Below are 20227 nucleotides of genomic sequence, written 5' to 3' on the forward strand. Positions count from 1 at the left end.
TGTGTATATATATAATTTTATGAATTATTTATATATATATATATATATATATATACACAGGTGCATCTCAATAAATTAGAATGTCGTGGAAAAGTTCATTTATTTCAGTAATTCAACTCAAATTGTGAAACTCGTGTATTAAATAAATTCAATGCACACAGACTGAAGTAGTTTAAGTCTTTGGTTCTTTTAATTGTGATGATTTTGGCTCACATTTAACAAAAACCCACCAATTCACTATCTCAAAAAATTAGAATATGGTGACATGCCAATCAGCTAATCAACTCAAAACACCTGCAAAGGTTTCCTGAGCCTTCAAAATGGTCTCTCAGTTTGGTTCACTAGGCTACACAATCATGGGGAAGACTGCTGATCTGACAGTTGTCCAGAAGACAATCATTGACACCCTTCACAAGGAGGGTAAGCCACAAACATTCATTGCCAAAGAAGCTGGCTGTTCACAGAGTGCTGTATCCAAGCATGTTAACAGAAAGTTGAGTGGAAGGAAAAAGTGTGGAAGAAAAAGATGCACAACCAACCGAGAGAACCGCAGCCTTATGATTGTCAGGCAAAATCGATTCAAGAATTTGGGTGAACTTCACAAGGAATGGACTGAGGCTGGGGTCAAGGCATCAAGAGCCACCACACACAGACGTGTCAAGGAATTTGGCTACAGTTGTCGTATTCCTCTTGTTAAGCCACTCCTGAACCACAGACAACGTCAGAGGCGTCTTACCTGGGGTAAGGAGAAGAAGAACTGGACTGTTGCCCAGTGGTCCAAAGTCCTCTTTTCAGATGAGAGCAAGTTTTGTATTTCATTTGGAAACCAAGGTCCTAGAGTCTGGAGGAAGGGTGGAGAAGCTCATAGCCCAAGTTGCTTGAAGTCCAGTGTTAAGTTTCCACAGTCTGTGATGATTTGGGATGCAATGTCATCTGCTGGTGTTGGTCCATTGTGTTTTTTGAAAACCAAAGTCACTGCACCCATTTACCAAGAAATTTTGGAGCACTTCATGCTTCCTTCTGCTGACCAGCTTTTTTTAAAGATGCTGATTTCATTTTCCAGCAGGATTTGGCACCTGCCCACACTGCCAAAAGTTGGTTAAATGACCATGGTGTTGGTGTGCTTGACTGGCCAGCAAACTCACCAGACCTGAACCCCATAGAGAATCTATGGGGTATTGTCAAGAGGAAAATGAGAAACAAGAGACCAAAAAATGCAGATGAGCTGAAGGCCACTGTCAAAGAAACCTGGGCTTCCATACCACCTCAGCAGTGCCACAAACTGATCACCTCCATGCCACGCCGAATTGAGGCAGTAATTAAAGCAAAAGGAGCCCCTACCAAGTATTGAGTACATATACAGTAAATGAACATACTTTCCAGAAGGCCAACAATTCACTAAAAATGTTTTTTTATTGGTCTTATGATGTATTCTAATTTTTTGAGATAGTGAATTGGTGGGTTTTTGTTAAATGTGAGCCAAAATCATCACAATTAAAAGAACCAAAGACTTAAACTACTTCAGTCTGTGTGCATTGAATTTATTTAATACACGAGTTTCACAATTTGAGTTGAGTTACTGAAATAAATGAACTTTTCCACGACATTCTAATTTATTGAGATGCACCTGTATATATACACACACACACTGTGGATATAATATATATATATATATATATACTGTGTGTGTGTGTATATATATATTCAACTGATCACAATGTATAACCAGGACATTAATATGTGAAAAATTACTATTACAATTTGAATTAAACTACTTCAAAGAGTTCTTATCAAAAAATCCTCCACATTCAGCAATAACAGCTTTGCAGATTCTTGGCATTCTAGCTGTCAGTTTGTCCAGATACTCAGGTGACATTTCACCCCACACTTCCTGGAGCAGTTGTCATAGATGTGGCTGTCTTGTCGGGCACTTCTCACGCACCTTACAGTCTAGCTGATCCCACAAAAGCTCAATGGGGTTAAGATCCATAACACTATTTTCCAATTATCCGTTGTCCAATGTCTGCGTTTCTTTGCCCACTCTAACCTTTTCTTTTTGTTTTTCTGTTTCAAAAGTGCCTTTTTCTTTGCAATTCTTCCCATAAGGCCTGCACCCCCGAGTCTTCTCTTTACTGTTGTACATGAAACTGGTGTTGAGCAGGTAGAATTCAATGAAGCTGTCAGCTGAGGACATGTGAGGCGTCTATTTCTCAAACTAGAGACTCTGATATACTTATCCTCTTGTTTAGTTGTACATCTGGCCTTCCACATCTCTTTCTGTCTTTGAAGACTGTAGTGTACACCTTTGTATGAAATCTTCAGTTTTTTGGCAATTTCAAGCATTGTATAGCCTTCATTCCTCAAAACAATGATTGACTGACGAGTTTCTGTTTCTTTTTTGCCATTTTTGACCTAATATTGACCTTAAGACATGCCAGTCTATTGCATACTGTGGCAATTCAAAAACAAACACAAAGACAATGTTAAGCTTCATTTAACGAACCAAATAGCTTTCAACTGTGTTTGATATAATGGCAAGTGATTTTCTAGTACCAGATTAGCAATTTAGCATGATTGCTCAAGGATAAGGTGTTGGAGTGATGGCTGCTGGAAATGGGGCCTGTCTAGATTTGATAAAAAATGACTTTTTTCAAATAGTGATGGTGCTGGTTTTTACATCAGTAAAGTCCTGACTATACTTTGTGATCAGTTGAATGTCACATTGGTGAATTAAAAACCAACTTCAAATCTGTACATTATTCCAAACGTTTGGCTGCCTGTGTGTGTCTGTGTGTGTGTGTGTGTGTGTACAGTACTGTGCAGAAGTTTTAGGCACTTGTGAAAAATGTTGCATAGTGAGTATGTCTTCAAAAATAATGCCATAAATAGTTTTCATTTATCACTTAATGTCATACAAAGTCCAGTAAACATAAAAAAGCTAAATCAATTTTTGGTGTGGCCACCTTTGCTTTTAAAACTCCCCCATTTCTCCAAGGTACACCTGGACACAGTTTTTCTTGGTTGTTGGCAGATAGGATGTTCAAGCTTCTTGGAGAATTTACCACAGTTCTTCTATCTATTTAAGCTGTCTCAATTGCTTTCTGTCTCTTCATGTAATACCAGACTGACTCTGTTTAGTGGGGGTCTCTGTGGGGCAATGCCATCTCTTGCAGAGTGCCCTGTTCTTCTATTCTATTCTATTTGCAAAAGTAATGTTTGGGAGTCTAAAATGTATTTTTCCTATTGAAACACTAAAGCTGAAGATATAAATAACCATCTTAAGACTAATGTTTTTGTGAAACATCTTAAGTACCTAATACATTTGCACAGTACTGTGTGTGTGTGTGTGTGTATGTATGTATGTATGTGTGTGTGTATATATATATATATATATATATATATATATATATATATATATATATATATATATATATATATATATATATATAATTCACACATATTCATGCAAAACAAAATATTTATAATAATTATGTATTTTTTATTAATTACAAACCGTGCCCAAAACCTGATGGTTTGTTGGGTCTCATCAATCTCTGGTCGGGTTGCAGACCTCTAGAATTATTATTATAATTATTTATTATTTTTTTCTTGGTCACCCTAGTAACAATGCTGTTTGTTTGTTTCTGTCTTATAATGTCTGTTTTTTTTTTCTTCTGTGCTGCTTGCAGACAATTTCTGTTCTTCTGGTTGCCCTGAACATTGTGTACTTGCTTGTTGACGAGACCGCTTTGCCAAAGGGTTCAACGGTAAGAAAAATTTGCTCTGGATTTATTTTTCTTTTCTGTCCCTCTCACTCACCTTATTTTCTGGCACACTTCTCTCTCTATTTCCCTCATTGGTTGCCTCCCCCTGTCTATCCTGCTATGTTTTGCTAAAACCAAGTACATCCTCAGCACAAACTGAATTCCAGATATGCTCAGGTGTGTGTGGAGAAGAAAAGGCTGGGAGAGATTTGTATCATGTCGCTGCTGTTTGATGCTCTTTATCAGAGCTGCACCCGTCTGCTCTACTTGATGTCAATTGAAAAGCGCTCACGCACTCTACATGTGTGTAACTCTGGACACAATCTTCATGTGTCTTAACCTGGTGATGAGTTGAATGTTGAGTACTTGTTCGTGGTCCTTTCAATCAAACTGCAGTAATGACACCATCATTTAACCGTCGTGCAATGATAAGCAAGTTTCTGCTACGTCACTGTGCAAAGACAGTGTCAGTTTGCTCTCTTGACAAGTTAATAACAAGTTACAGCTTGTCGAATTTGGGTTCAAGTCAGCTTACCACTCATTTGTGCATAAACAGGTGACTTTAACAGGTCCACAGGAACTCTTCCATCATTTCCTACTTTCATGAAGGGGCTGTACAGTACATTGTTTTGTTTTCAATCACTCTTTCTTTCCCTCCATACAATGATGGTCTTATCTCACCTCACTTCATCACTACCACCCTCTGTCCCTGCCTCATAGCTATGGCAGTTTTTTTCCTCTTTCATCCCACAACAAAGCAGGCGCAGCATATCTTTTTTCTGGACATGGTTTGAAAGTCTTCAGCTGTTCTATGAGAGTGCCCGCTCCACATTCAAATTATTTTATTAGTGTTGATATTTGCCTTGGCATGATGCTTGACTGAAAATCCCCCAAATTATGCTTGTCACAGTGTTCAGAGACGAAGGGCCCTCCTGACAGGCTGGTTAATGGTTTATGCGTTTGATGAGCTGGACCAGTGCCATGCTTAAGATCTCATGTAGCCACGACAACCCAGCAGCGGTGTCTGTGTGTATTTATGATGGTTTTACGTTCGGTTGGAGTGTGGTGGGGGGTGGGCCAACATTCCACAACATCCTTAAGAGAGATTGATGCGAGTTAAGTTAACTAGGTTAACGCAGACACCGTCAGATGAGGCAGGGTGTTGTAAATGTGGCTATGAGGTAAGCAGTTCTAATGCGGTGGCACTGCTTGCATTAAGCTGTCTGATGCACTGTTGCTAATGACTGCAATAAAAGTCTTATTGCTGTCACTCCCTAAGTATCCAAAATTATAGTCAATGCTAAAAACAGCCTCATTAATGTCCATTTCTCATCCGAACTCGTATCTCACATGTCATACGGACCAGAAGGAGTGATGGAATGAAAAACGAGAAGAGAGGGGAAAACAAGAGATATCGTATTTCTCTCTCTGACATTTGATAGGAGTCATTTAACCCCTAACTTGTCAGTAAATAGCTTTCTAAAAAAGAGACAATGAAAAAGGCTGGTCTAATCCATGATGAGTTTTTCATTTTTTCTGTCATTATCCTTCATCAGAGGTTGTTGAGGCACATCAAAACATGTAGTGTTGGTTTGGACACACGAACACGTACACACACACACACACAGATATACTCACTAAACACTCACTCAATCAGGTGTTAAGCAGAGCCAACAACACCTGACACAGCTCTGAAAAAAATAAATGTAAAATACCTGTTCAGTAATGTCAGGCAGTTGTATGGCTATGAGTTACATGACAGCCAATGTAATGTTATAATTAATTAATTAACAAATATGAATAATAATCAATTAATAATTATTATAATTGTACTATTTAATGTAGTAGACCATATACACTGGCGGCCAAAATGTTTGGAATAATGTACAGATTTTGCTGTTTCGGAAGGAAATTGGTGCTTTAATTCACCAAAGTGTCATTCAACTGATCACAAAGTATAGTCAGGATATTACTGATGTAAAAAACAGCACCATCACTATTTGAAAAAAGTTATTTTTGATCAAATCTAGACAGGCCCCATTTCCAGCAGCCTTCACTCCAACACCTTATCCTTGAATAATCATGCTAAATTGCTAATTTGGTACTAGAAAATCACTTTCCATTATATCAAACACAGATGAAAGCTATTTAGTTCATTAAATGAAGCTTAACATTGTCTTTGTGTTTGTTTTTGAGTTGCCACAGTATGCAATAGACTGGCATGTCTTAAGGTCAATATTAGGTCACAAATGACAAAAAAGAAACAGCTTTCTCTAGAAACTCATCAGTCAATCATTGTTTTGAGGAATGAAGGCTATACAAATGCTTGAAATTACCAAAAAACTGAAGATTTCATACAAAGGTGTACACTACAGTCTTCAAAGACAAAGGACAACTGGTTCTAACAAGGACAGAAAGAGATGTGGAAGGCCAGATGTACAACTAAACAAGAGGATAAGTACATCAGAGTCTCTAGTTTGAGAAATAGACACCTCACATGTCCTCAGCTGACAGCTTCATTGAATTCTACCCGCTCAACACCAGTTTCATGTACAACAGTAAAGAGAAGACTCGGGGGTGCAGGTCTTATGGGAAGAATTGCAAAGAAAAAGCCACTTTTGAAACAGAAAAACAAGAAGAAAAGGTTAGCGTGGGCAAAGAAACACAGACACTGGACAACAGATAATTGGAAAAGAGTGTTATGGATCTTAACCCCATTGAGCTTTTGTGGGATCAGCTAGACTGTAAGGTGCGTGAGAAGTGCCCGACAAGACAGCCACATCTATGGCAAGTGCTACAGGAAGTGTGGGGTGAAATGTCACCTGAGTATCTGGACAAACTGACAGCCAGAATAACAAGGATCTGCAAAGCTGTCATTGCTGCACGTGGAGGATTTTTGGATGAGAAATTTTTGAAGTAGTTTATGAAGTTCTGAACATTTTTTTTCAAATTGTAATAGTAATTTTTCACATTATTAATGTCCTGACAATACATTGTGATCAGTTGAATGCCACTTTGGTGAATAAAAGTATCAATTTCTTTCCATAAGAGCAAAATCTGTACATTATTCCAAACTTTTGGCTGCCAGTATACATGATCAGAAGGGTGCTTTATTTGACATAAGAGAGGTTGCCCATGATATTATTCCAGCCCTTCGTACTGTCAATGTTAGTCAACAGTATTCATTATTACAGCTGATGAGCCATTGGACGCAAACAGTCTGTTTAGTGGAAACCCTTTAGTTGTTCTGAAATACACTCGCAGTGGTGTTTATGCTATTATTCACCTTATGCACCAGAGAAACAAGCACACAGCCATCTTGAAAATGTTGTCTTTAAACTTCCGGTGTAGCGTTTTCAATATAGATACAGTATCTATGTTGTTGATGTCAAAGTGTAATTAGCTATTGAAGTGGATTAACAGATTCTAGAGTTACCAAAAGTTATCATGAGTATTTTAAAGTGTTCAGGGGATGTCATAACAACCAGAAGCAGAGCGGGGAGATTATAAAACAAGAGTACTTCATTCATAAACACACAAGATCCATACCTTCACGCTGTGGACGTAATGATGTGCCTGTGTGCTCATTCAACTCCAAGAGACAACACAAAGTCATTAAAATATCTCTCTACGACACCTGGACATCATCTCATGTCATTATCCCATCGCATTATAGTTAAGGTGAGCAGATTTTTTGAGTGTTAAACCGCGACAAAGGCGTGGGAAGGGGTGCCACTTTATTCAGACACACACACACACACACACACAGACAGTTATACATGTGAAAGTGTACTTTTTATTTTGGATTCCGTTTACAGCCATTTTAATCACATTTAATCCTTTTAAAATGTGGGGTGACAAATACATTTTAAAAAGTACAAATGTAATTGCCTTTATTATGAGTATGTGAAATAATTGAAGCTGTCACTGTTTAAAATTTCTTGTCAACTGCACATTTTAACACAAATTATTAATAATCAAACAAATTTAAAACAATTTAGCAGAATTACACATTACAATTAAATGCTTGTATCATGATAAAGTGCAGTGTGTCATAGCAGTCAGAATGTGATCTGCCAGGTCCAAATAACCTCTGTTGGTGTCAGAAAAACAAACATTTACAGTGACAGCAAAACACCCCGCAAGCATTTTCATGTAGTAAAGGGGTGCTGTAGACTCGCACCATCAACCATTGGTGAAAAATGCTTTCTGTGCTCCCACACATAATCCAGTTTGATCGACTCTCCTCCGTAGCTTTAAAACAATCCGGAAGTCAAGAGACAAAACATGGAATCGTGGGGCGCTGAAAAGGGGCGGGGCTGAATAAGGTGAATAGAGAGCAACAGTCGGGTTCTGGATGTAAAAATCTCAGCCAGTATTCTGTCTCTCTGCATTATTTGCCCTCAGATGGTTCAAGAGTGTAATATAAATCGAGAGTTTGATGTAAGGAATAATTGACGACGGACTGATTATTGAAAAATAATGTACACCTGAGGTGTAACGTCCACTCTGCTGCACGTCGTGTCCGCATTACCACATCGGGGTGTGCATTATTTTCCAAAAATTCAACGGGCCGGAGTCAATTATACCATTTATACCACGATTACCACACCTCAAGACATTTTCAGGTTTTCGTCCCTAAAACGCTCTTGTGAGTGGAACTACTTTCTTCCACCACAGATTCAGCGTCTTGCTTTGGTACAACCTAAGCCTTTGTTGCTAGTTAGAAAACATCACTTGAGAACTAGTAACGGAGGCTTGCTCTGCTTTCAAGCACTTACTGAAATAACAACGTAGTGCGAGTGTAATGCCAGCCAAACAGATTGGCACTTGTGATTTCAGCCAGTTTTTTGCTGTTTTGTGTGCAATATGCATTAGTCAGTGAATGGACTGAGGGCGTACCATCTGAGGCTGAGACTAACCACATATCAACTTTTCTCGGACCTGTCATCAATAACAACAAGCAAGACTGACAATACAAATTCTGGTAGAGATTTTAAAACAGATTCGATCTAATCCATTTAGAAAGATCATCATAAATATTTGTGTAAGCTTTGTTGATGTTGAATTGGACAACTGTCAAATGCACGTCATTACAATAAGATTGATGATTGATTTTTATTTTATTTTTTTTACTCTTCAAGCCCAGACTAAGGTTGTTGTACATTGTTAAAGTATGTAAAATAAATGTTGGCTTTTATTGTAATAATTCAAATCCAAACTTGGATCACTTCAATGTCTTCAAACGATATTAAGGCCTGATGCTATAAAAACTTTGTTTGCCAGGGCATTTGTTTTGTTTTCATTTTTTCACGTTTTTCCCTTAATTTTTGGCAGCCGTTCCTTCTATGCAACCTCTTACTGTAAGAGCAATTCTGCCTTTTTTTCTCTCTTTCTTTTTCTTTTTTGTTTGAACACCTGCTCGCATATTATGCGTGTGTGAGCGGCGGTGAATTTAAAAAGATTTCTTTCATCTGCTTCCATTCATTACTTCGCCAAATTCACTCTGTCTGTCCTCATTGGTGAGAGGGAAAACTTCACTAATCTGAGCTTTATACGTTTTATTTCTTCATAATAGCATTCACTCAGAACAGCTCCAAATATTTGTGCTGTTTTTTTTCTGCCCTCATCGCCTGAAGCATTGAGGTGTCACCACTGTAGTCTTATTTAGATTACACAGCTTCAGTTGTAACAGGAGCCTTTTGCATTGGGCACGTCGCTAAAACACGTCCACTAAATCCAGTCACTCCATATAAGTGGATTGCCTCACTTCAGGACCCTAACCTGTGCAAATGAGAGACTAATACATTTATTTTTTGGGCACAAAAATCTATTCATGCTGTGAGACTAAACTTTATATGTAGAAATTCAGTTTCAGAAAATAGCATTAGACAGTAACTTGTGTTCTTTTTGTTTCTGCAGGAGAGAGATATTGGCAATGCCCATTTATCCACATTTGGAGTTGCCCAGGCAGTTGTTGAAATCATTCTCATGATTTATCCTTTGCTGTCTATGATACTGTATTGCTGCTATGTATCAGCTCTGATCTAGTGCTTTGATCACTTTTTTTTTGCATCTGTGACTATGTATACAGTATGTGTGCTTAAGTGAAGGGAATGAATGGTCAAAGTGTAATAATTGTTCAATAAGAATTTTGGTAAATCTATTGGTCTTAACTCATGAACAGTTATCTGATGGTCTCATCTCTGGTTGGCTTCTATAGCCTTCGCATCTTTCAAGAGCTCACCCCAAGAAAGGACGACACTACCATGACAACGGTAGGACCTGTAATACCCCTCTTGTTTTAAGGCCTATTCACATTAAAGGCTAGGTAATGCTTCATTTTCCTCGTGCACAGCCAAGCATTCTAGCCTTTCAAAGTATGCTCTTTTGACCGCAAGCCCTTACAGATGTGTTCATCACATGCACACTACTAAAGAGTATCATAAAGCAACCATAAAGTCAGCTGCAGGAACGTGTGCAGACAACACGCACAGATGCAAACAGGTAGGCTAGATTACAAAAAATGGGCTGCACTGTACTGATAAAGATATTTACGTCACATACACTGTGCGCGAGACGTAGCAGAAAGCTGAACTATACTTGAGCCTTAAATCTGATGCGACTAAATAATGATCAAATACAGGATTCCCACAGAAATATCAGGAAATTTTAAAATAGTGTTGTTAAAAAGTCATGGACATTAATAACCTCTCAAAAGTCATGGAAAAGTAGTTGACGTTTCTGTAGTGAATATACTGTATATTTTTCTGGGTTTTCTCAGCTCTAAAATATTTAATTGGTTAGATATTGCTCTTGTGTGGAGTAAAACTTTCTCCTAAGCCATAATGATGTCTGATTTGTTAATAAATCGTTCTTTTGAATTAGTTATTTTTAATGAATTAGTTTAAATGGTTCACAAAGTGGTGTAAATGATTTGTTAGACAATCTGTCTGAATTTAAATGATTTAAAAAAAAATCTGTATCCAGTTATCAGAAATGCCTGCAGCCATGGAAAATCATTGGTCAAAAAGAGTGGGAACCCTGAACATTTTCAAAAAAAATTTGTACCAAAATTTTTCACGTAATTTGGCTATGGTGAGTCCAATGCCAATTATTCTCCACCCCCCCAAAAAAAAAACAAAAAAAAAATTTATTGTTCAGGATTTGAACAATGAGAAAAACTACCTAAGCTCAAAAAAAAAAAAAAAAATTCCCGCTCATTGCATTCTAATATTCTGGACTCCTGTGAAGGAGTTTAAGGGGTCATATCAAGAGGAATACAATTTTCCTTGATCTTTTAACAAATAAGAGTTTATTGTACTAAAAAAAAAAAAAACATGCAGTAAGTTTCAGAATTCAAAACTTCCTCCCTAGTACAAAAAGAGCATTTATTGACACCAAGCAGCAAAAAGGCTCGTTCTCTACTTCTGTACGTCACTTGGGGGCCATCATTAATGCATGACCACCTCCACAGTAAGAGATCAAGGCCTCCATTTACTTCATCACCTTTTTGGTCCACCCACTGGTGCGCAGTCAGAGTGAAGCTGGACAGGTACAGCCATTGCTATACACCCAGAGGGACCTAACAAAGAGATTGCAATGTCGGGGAAGATTAAAAATGTTGTGCCATTCCTGGGTGTGGAAATTCAGCATCTCTGCATAGGCTTCCGAAGGATGACAACATTAGGAAAGAGTTGCTTAAGTTTATTTTTTAACAAAGTTCCTGATCGATCAGTGTGGGATTATATGTTTTGTTTGGTACATTTCTCTAAGGATTATTTTCAGAAGTATTATAATTCAGACTTTTCAAAGAAACTTATATTGAAAGATGGAGCAGTGCCAACTATATTATGGCACTTTTCCACTGCACATTATGGTTCGACTCGACTCTGCTCGCTTTACTTTTCTGAGCTTGCTTTTTCACTGCAGTTTAGTGCCGCCTCAACGTGGGTGGGATTATAGGCTGATCGTCATAGTTGCGCCGCCTCTACTGCCGTGACATCATCTTAAACGCAACACAAACATTACTGACCATAAACAATAACACGACCGCTAGCTGTTAGCTACTAGCTCATTGTGCTGCATAAAGCAGTTGTTGCATGGTGATTTTACACAAGTGTAACAGTTAAATTGGCCTGGTTGTTTTAGAAGCAAGCTTTCCAGTAGCTGATCAACTAAATAAAGTGAAGCTTTCAAGCAGAATATAGAGTTAACATACCATCAACAGGGCACTCTCCCTCCCATTGCTCGCCGGTCTATTGCCATAGATAGCGTCCATTTTGTCGAACCACTTCCACTTTCTTCTGTTTGAACCACTCTGGCTGTTGTGGTCCTTGATGGTTCTGTAGTCACTTTTAAGTTTTTTTTAACTTTTCCCTACATTGTTGGTAGGTCCGGTGGTAGCCGTGTCACTTCCTGAAAGACTTTTTCGTTTCGCGTCATTTCGTTCGTTGCCAATGAGAGGAATGTCTGCACCTCATTTATTGACCACGGCGTGGTTTTGCACACAGCCATTTCTTTTTACAATTCGAAAGTCACATGAACAAATGATATTGCTGTCGCTAACTTTAAAACTAGCAGGTTGATGTCCCGTGTCACAAATCCAGTGATGCCGGTAGTGACGATTCTCTCTGACCAATCAGTGATCTGCAAGGTTTTGATGTCACATTTAGTATCGGCTCGGCTCGCTTGGAACCTCGACCGAGGTGGTACTAAAAAAAAGTATCAGGTACCAGGTACTATCCACAGTGGAAAACCCCCAAAAAGCAAGCAGAGTCGAGTCGAGTCGAGTTGAGCTGAGCTGTACCGTGCAGTGGAAAAGCCCCATTAGACAGGACAGTAATGCCACTGAGTAACCAATTGAATAGTACTGTTCCTGTCTGTGTTTGTTTGATATGTAAGGAATTTTATAGTCGGCCGTTTTTATTGCAAAATAAACCATGATCAGGACTCCAATGTGGAGCAGATCTTATTACAGGGTTACTTGCCAACAAATACAGTACATAATTGCTCACAAAATATTGATGTGAGATTAAATTATTTTATTATGTAAGAAGAAAGCATAGTGCGGAGTGCAACGAAAGACAGTGCTGTAGTACACTCTAGTGACTGCTGTCTCATTTGTCTTGTATTAGCCAGGATGTCCTGTATTTTGGCCAAAATGAACACATCGGGACGTGTATTATCCCTTATATAAGCAGCGAAACAGTCAAGGGCATTCCCCTCCCCTAGTAGACCGGTGAAATGATTGGGGTGCGATCTCCCCGCCCGGCAAACATCCCTTATTTCACATTACACGGTAGGCGAACATTGTCCATTAGAGCTGGATACAGATTTATTAACCCTTCACATTCTCAACTTTTGTAAGTCTGGACTATTTTTCTCTGTTCAACTTTATCAACTTTATATAGCATTATTGTATCAATAAATCCTGTATGCCTACTAATACAAGGATTTGAGAGCAATAGAATGGCAACTTCAGTTTTCGATTGTTATTTCAGTCAGAGTAACTGTAGTAGTTTAATTGCGTGCTTCACATAAATTGGGACATATAGCTATTAAAGGGATCGTTCACCCAAATATGAAAATTCTCTCATCATTTACTCATCCTCATGCCATCCCAGATGTGTATGACTTTTTGTCCTCTGCTGAACACAAACAAAGATTTTTAGAAGAATATCTCCACTCTGCTGGTCCATACAATGCAGGTGAATGGTGACTTTGATAACTTTGAAGCTTCAAAAATCACATGTGGGTGAGAAACTGAGCAATATATAAGTCCTTTTTTTTATTTATTTTTTTTACTATAAATCTCCACTGTCACTTACACATTCTTTCACAGTTTGAAAGGAAAAATTGCAAGTGGAGATTTATGGTAAAAATGACTTAAATATTAATCCATTTCTCACACACACCTATCATATCTCTTCTGAAGATATAGATATAACCACTGGAGTCTTATAAATTACTTTTATGTGGCCTTTATGTGATTTTTGGAGCTTCAAAGGTCTGGTCACCATTCACTTGCATTGTATGTACCTACAGAGCTGAGATATTCTTCTAAAAATCTTTGTGTGTGTTCAGCAGAAGAAATAGTCATACACATCTGGGATAGCATGAGGGTGAGTAAATGATGAGAGAATTATTGGGTGAACTATCCCTTTAATTATTACCTGGATTGAATGCTTTCAGGTGATTTTAGAAATCACTTGCCCATTTTCATTCTTTTATTCTTGGAAAAAACAGTTCCATGAGTTTTGTCAGGGTTTTTGCACTTCCAAGATGTTAGCCAATCATAACACAGTGAGCGTGTATATTGAAGTCTTAAAGGGGACAGCACAGAAAACTGAGTGTTTCAGACAGAAGGCCAGAGACAGGGTGGAAAAAGGCAAGGTAATTTAGATAATTAAAAAAAAATAATTTAATACAATATTAAGACGTGTTTTTTTTTTTTTTTTTGTGTTTTTGTTTTTGTGCAAAAACATTTGCTAACATTATTGTTTTCCTTGAGGTTCACTTATAAAGTAAGAAAAAATGCATGACATGACGCCTTTTAATCAATATGCATCGCTTAATTAAAAAAAAAAAATGTGATCAGAAAATTTGGAAATGGTGTGAATAGGCCTTTATTTGTTTTTCTTTATATATATATATATATATATATATATATATGTGTGTGTGTGTATGTGTATGTATGTATATGTATATATAGATAGATATATAATATAGTCATTATGTATTAATTTAGAATTATGGAAATGTTTGTCTATGTAATGTTTTGTCTTCCTTGTAGATCATTGGTTGCTGTGTATCCATTCTAGTGCTGAGCTCTGCTTTGCCTGTCATGTCCCGAACACTTGGTAAGGTCATCCTGATTCCTGTGTGTGTACTATAATGATAACATTTCTACATAAGCAGTTGTGTATGTCTTGGGGTTGCCATAAACAGAACTTGCAATTAATGTTTGCTTGTTTTTGGATACTTCCATTTTATATATTTTTTTCACTAGAACTAACATATACATATACACACTGGCAAACTCATTTTCACTGTTAAGATTTAACAAGTTAAATTCCAGAAGGATTTGCCATAGTGATTTTACACAAGAATGGAGAGTGAAAAGAAGGACAGACAGGCAGTTGTCACAATAGATGCAATAAACAACATGCAAGCCATAGACACAGCTGTTCAAATAGTTGTGCGTGTGTGTGTGTGTGTGTGTGTGTGAGAGAGAGAGAGAGAGAGAGAGAAACAGAGTGAGAGACTTAAGTAGTGACTCATTGGGAGACTCACAAAAATATCAATAGTTCTGTTGTACTGCTTTGAATAGATGAAAGGAGTGGTTGAACAAAGTATGTTTTGTTTCTTCAGAGAATTTCATCAACTTCCCTCAATCAGATAAATTAAAAGACACTTACTATCAAATACCCTTACAAGCATCTCCCATGTGAAAAGAAGGAAGTCCTCCAAAAATACTTAAGGTGGGGTGTGGGTGTATATACGTAAGCAGATGACAGGAGCCTGTGGAAAATGTGGGAAAGGCAAACTGACCTGTATAATAGCAATGACTTACACAGACAGTTAACAACCCTCACCCAAACAGTCTCTTAGTCTTCACTCAGTTTATCCACATTTTCAATGAGCTTTTACAAATGACATATCTAACTCTTCATTTTAAATCATGTGAAGGAATTGGCTTGTTTGTATCATTGTGCTATATTCATTTCGATCAGATATGGACCTCAGGACCTCAGGACAATGCTATTGATATGAGTGCAGCCAAAAAAATCAGGCATGATAAAATGTATATTTAAAAAAATAGTAACTTGAGTTTTTGATATGTTTATTAAAATAATAGGATTCATACTGAGTTTAACTTTCAACTACATCAGTGTTGCGCCAACCATCATTACATACCTCAGGTCTTTAGCGACTTGGCACGTATATCTATCACAAATGGATTTGCAAAATATCTAGATGGTGTTATGATTTTTAAGACAATTAGAAAATAATAGAATAGAATATATTCTGTGATATTTCTTTGTTTTATTATACATATAATTAATAATTATAAAAATGTGATTTATGGAAGCTCAAATATAAATCACAACACTACATACCTCGGGTCATCAATGACCCTATAAGCAATTTTAAAAATGTATATATTTTTTTTTTTGTTGCTGCAATTTTGTCATTTTGTTATTGTTACATTGTTCATTAAGGTTTAGGAACACTAAAAAAAAGTCGGGGCATAACTCCAAAAAAGGGGTGGAATGAGGTCCCGGGTCACTAAAGACACAAAGTATGCATTTAAGGGTTAAATGTAATTCACTTAATGAATTTCTTTTAATTAAATATGCATTCCAAGACAGAAACTGGTCTTTGCCCTTAATAACTGGTCAATAAGTCTAGAAAATACCTTATATAAATAATATGCATTTGTATTTTTTTTCTTCATATAGATTTCTTCCTGAAAGTTCTCTCTCCCTTTTTTTAAAAAAAAGGCAAATGGTGGATATTTGATAAATGTTTAAGCTAATTGTTCAATCTGAGACTGTAAGCTTTTATCATGTCCATCTAGGGTTGCAAATAATTGGCCATGAATGAAAACCTGACCCCCTTTTTTTTTCTTTTTTTTTTTACCACTTTCAATTCATGTTTTTTGTGCCAGTTTTGATGGTTTAGTTTTTGAATGGGAAACATTGCAGTTGTTTTAAGTTATCCTCAGGAGTCATCCTGTCTAAAGGTTAGACTATAATGGTATTTAGAGGAGCACCTGAAAGCAGAAGATAGGGGAGGGAAAAAACAATCAGTCCTAACAGGAAATCTGTTGTGCTTTTAAGTTGGGGGGAAAAGAGTGAGACAGTTGAACATTATTTTCTTATAAAAATCAGTTTACTGTGCTTTTTGGGCACTGACAGTTGTCCGTATACTTCTGAATCAACAATAATATGGGATCCACATAAACAATGGTGAGGCGTAAATGTGCTTAATTTGTAGTCAAGATTTAAGATGGCTAAATAGTTGATACTGGCTAATACTGAATCATTATGGAATTTGAAGCGATTATCGGTATTTATTCAGACAAGCTTTCCAAATGTCTGGGGAAACAGAATGGACTTGATTGGAAATGTGAATCTCAAATAAATCTGAGATTTGACTATATTTTTAATATATAGTGTTATATAGTATTGTTTCATTAATACTATAAATAATATATTATTATTTAATCAACTATTATTTCTCTCAAAAATAAAATAGTAAACAGTAAAACTCATAAAACTACATCTTTCAAATTGTCATTTTTATGATGAAAACATTTAAGTTAATAGCCTTGTTTTGTCATGTTTGTATCAAAGATTTCTATAATAGAATGGTGACCTGTGTTAATCTGTTAACAGATTTTTTTTAGTTGCATCTTTGAATTCAAAAGCTGGTGTTACCCAACCCAAATATTATTTAAATGCATGTGTACATGGATCATTTAGTCACATAAAACTGCAGAGTACAACATGTCCATTTTGTTATAGAAAATGTTTTATTCTCTATCAGTTTTGCATGATGGACAATAAACAAACTTCAGTGTCAGACTGAAATATGACAGATGGTATATTGCACCTTCTTATCTCAGATGTAGGAAAAATATACTTTATCAGTTTGTGTAATCTGATTAAGATGGAGCTGCTTTCATTCTGTTTGTAGCCCTTTTTAAATCTTTTTTTATCATGTCTTCATGAACTCCTGACTGCTCTTTCAGTTCTCAGTCCTCTCTTGCCTACCATATATATACCTTTTTGGGCTGGAAAATTTAACGCATTAATTTCTGCAATTAATAGTTGACTGTTGAACACGTAAAAAAAAAAATTAACGCAATTGATGCAGTATCCGTTTTTTTCACCATTTAAAACATTTAAAACTTTACAAATGGCACATAAATTCTGCAACTGCACATCCTAGCACAGAAACTGATTGTGTGAATCTTGCCAATAAAGCTTGATATGAATTGAATCTGCCCATTTGATCCTTTTATTAAAAAAGTCCACTGGAAAATGGCAGATTTTTCCATACATTTACTTACAAATTTTCCACTGATTTTATGACATGTAGGCCTATACATAAACTAATGAGCCAAAACATTATGATCACCTGCCTAAAATGCTGTTGGTCCTCCGCGTGCCGCCAAAACAGTGCCAACCCACAGAGGCGTGGACTCTACAAGATCCCTGAAGGTGTCCTGTAGTATCTGGCACCAAGACATTAGCAGCAGATCCTTAAAGTCCTGTAGGTTGCGAGATGGAGCCACCATGGATCAGACTTGTTGGTCCAGCACATCCCACAGATGCTCAATCGGATTGAGATCTGGGGAATTTGGAGACCAGGGCAACACCTTTAACTCTTCATCATGTTCCTCAAACTATTTCCAAACAATGTGTGCAGTGTGGCAGGGTGCATTTTCCTGCTGAAAGAGGTCACTGCCATCAGAGAATACCATTGCCATGAAGGGGTGTACCTGGTTTGCAAAGATGTTTAGGTAGGTGACACATGTCAAATTGACGTCCACATGAATGGCCGGACCCAGGGTTTCCCAGCAGAACATTGCCCAGAGCATCACACTGGTCTCTCATCAGACCAGATGACCTTCTTCCATTGCTCCATGGTCCAGTTCCGATGCTAGCGTGCCCATTGTAGGCAATTTCAATGGTGGACAGGGGTAATCATGGTCACTCTTCTGCGGTTACGCAGCCCCATATGCAGCAGGGTGCGATGCACTGTGTTGTGACACATTCCTCCTGTAACCATAATTAATTTCTGTCGGTTCAGACCAGACAGGATAGCCTTTGTTGTCCTTGTGCATCGATGAGCCTTGGGTGCCCAACACCCTGTCGCCGGTTTGTGGTTTGTCCCTCCTCAGACCGCTGTCGGTAGGTACTCGCCACTGCTGACCGGGAGCACCCCACAAGCCTTGCCGTTTCAGAGATGCTCTGACCCAGTCGTCTGGCAATAACAATTTGGCCCTTGTCAAAGTCGCTCAGGTCTTTACTCCTGCTCATTGCTCCTGCCGTCAATACGTTGACTAGGAGAATTGATGTTCGCATACCATCTAATCCTCCCAGTCCTTGACATGTCTTGTTAGGAGATGATCAATGTTATTAGCTTCACCTGTGAGTGGTCGTAATGTTTTGGCACATCGGTGTATACTTGTATCAAAGATTTATACCTGTAAAAATGTATCAAATTTAACTTTTAAAAACTGAACATTAACACATGTACATATTTAAATAATTTAAATAAATGATTTGTCTCAAAGAACTTGCAAGAATCAAGTTAATACAGTATATTTATGAATATACTGTATTTTAATGTTTGTTTAATGTACCATGTACCATGATTAATCACAACTAATCACAGAAAACTGTGATTATTATTTTTTTTAATTATTATTATCGATTTACAGCCCTAATAACTTTTATGATTGAGACATAAGTGGTGATTCTGAAATGTCAAATCCTTTGACTGCAGAGGCTCCCACCCATATAAATAACTGCTTTGTGGCACATGCATCTCATCATCAAATAAAAATTTGCATACTGTTTACCAGTGTTTGTTTGTTTGTTGTTGTTTTTCTTCGCAGAGGTACTCTTGTGCATGCGAGTCATTTGTTTATGCCAGTTGTAAGATAATTAATCAATTAAGAGGTCTAATTTGAGAATTGTCAAGAGTTGTATGTTACAAATGCAGTAAAACAAAACATACCCTTTTTCAGGCCATCTAAATTGATGCATATTGGTGTGATATACCTGCAGTTATTCTGTAGTTACATAGTATTTCATAAGTATAAACATGTCATTTGTAAGATGCGAGTACTTTTTACCAAAAGGAAACATCATTTACTAATCAAGTTGTATGATTTGGTTTGGAAAATCAGATACAGTGATTGTATTAAAGGTCTGTTCTTCTGTTATAAGGCAGCCTGTGTTAGGAAAGTAAAGTAATATATACAGTACTGTAATAAGATATTACTAGATGAAAAGACCAGTTTTTAAAGAGAATCTGAGAATGTTAATTTTGGTATGTGTCTCATATACTGTATATATGTTCTTGTATTTTTACCCCTTTACAGGAATAACAAGGTTCGATCTCTTGGGAGATTTTGGGCGATTTAATTGGCTTGGAAATTTCTACATTGTACTTTCATACAATCTTCTGTTTGCTGTGGTAACCACGTTGTGTCTTGTGCGAAAGTTCACATCTGCTGTGCGAGAGGAGCTCCTCAAAGCCCTTGGTAATATATTCTTCCTGTTCAACTATTTTTTTTTTTTCTGGTCATGTGTTTCTCAAATGCAATTTATAAAGATATATATTAATATGCATTTTAAAATCAGTGTTATATAAGAAAAATTCAAAATATGTAGTTTGGTGTTTTAAAAGGACCAATGTGTGTGTTAGAGACAAAGAAGGCC

The 20227-nt window shown here is 37.1% G+C and overlaps 1 protein-coding gene across 3 annotated transcripts in view; it reads left to right on the forward strand.

The window, feature by feature from the left end:
- Window positions 1-20227, forward strand: part of LOC127451802 (limb region 1 protein homolog) — a 67631-nt gene that overhangs the window by 43150 nt on the left and 4254 nt on the right. For all 3 annotated transcript variants that reach the window (XM_051716762.1, XM_051716770.1, XM_051716751.1), the window contains 5 exons: window positions 3690-3767; window positions 9687-9760; window positions 9952-10042; window positions 14560-14626; window positions 19888-20049. In XM_051716762.1, coding sequence (XP_051572722.1) covers window positions 3690-3767; window positions 9687-9760; window positions 9952-10042; window positions 14560-14626; window positions 19888-20049 — 472 coding nt within the window. The remainder of the gene's footprint in view (window positions 1-3689; window positions 3768-9686; window positions 9761-9951; window positions 10043-14559; window positions 14627-19887; window positions 20050-20227) is intronic.

Source organism: Myxocyprinus asiaticus, chromosome 2 (genome assembly GCF_019703515.2).
Source record: "Myxocyprinus asiaticus isolate MX2 ecotype Aquarium Trade chromosome 2, UBuf_Myxa_2, whole genome shotgun sequence".
Lineage (NCBI taxonomy): Eukaryota > Metazoa > Chordata > Actinopteri > Cypriniformes > Catostomidae > Myxocyprinus > Myxocyprinus asiaticus.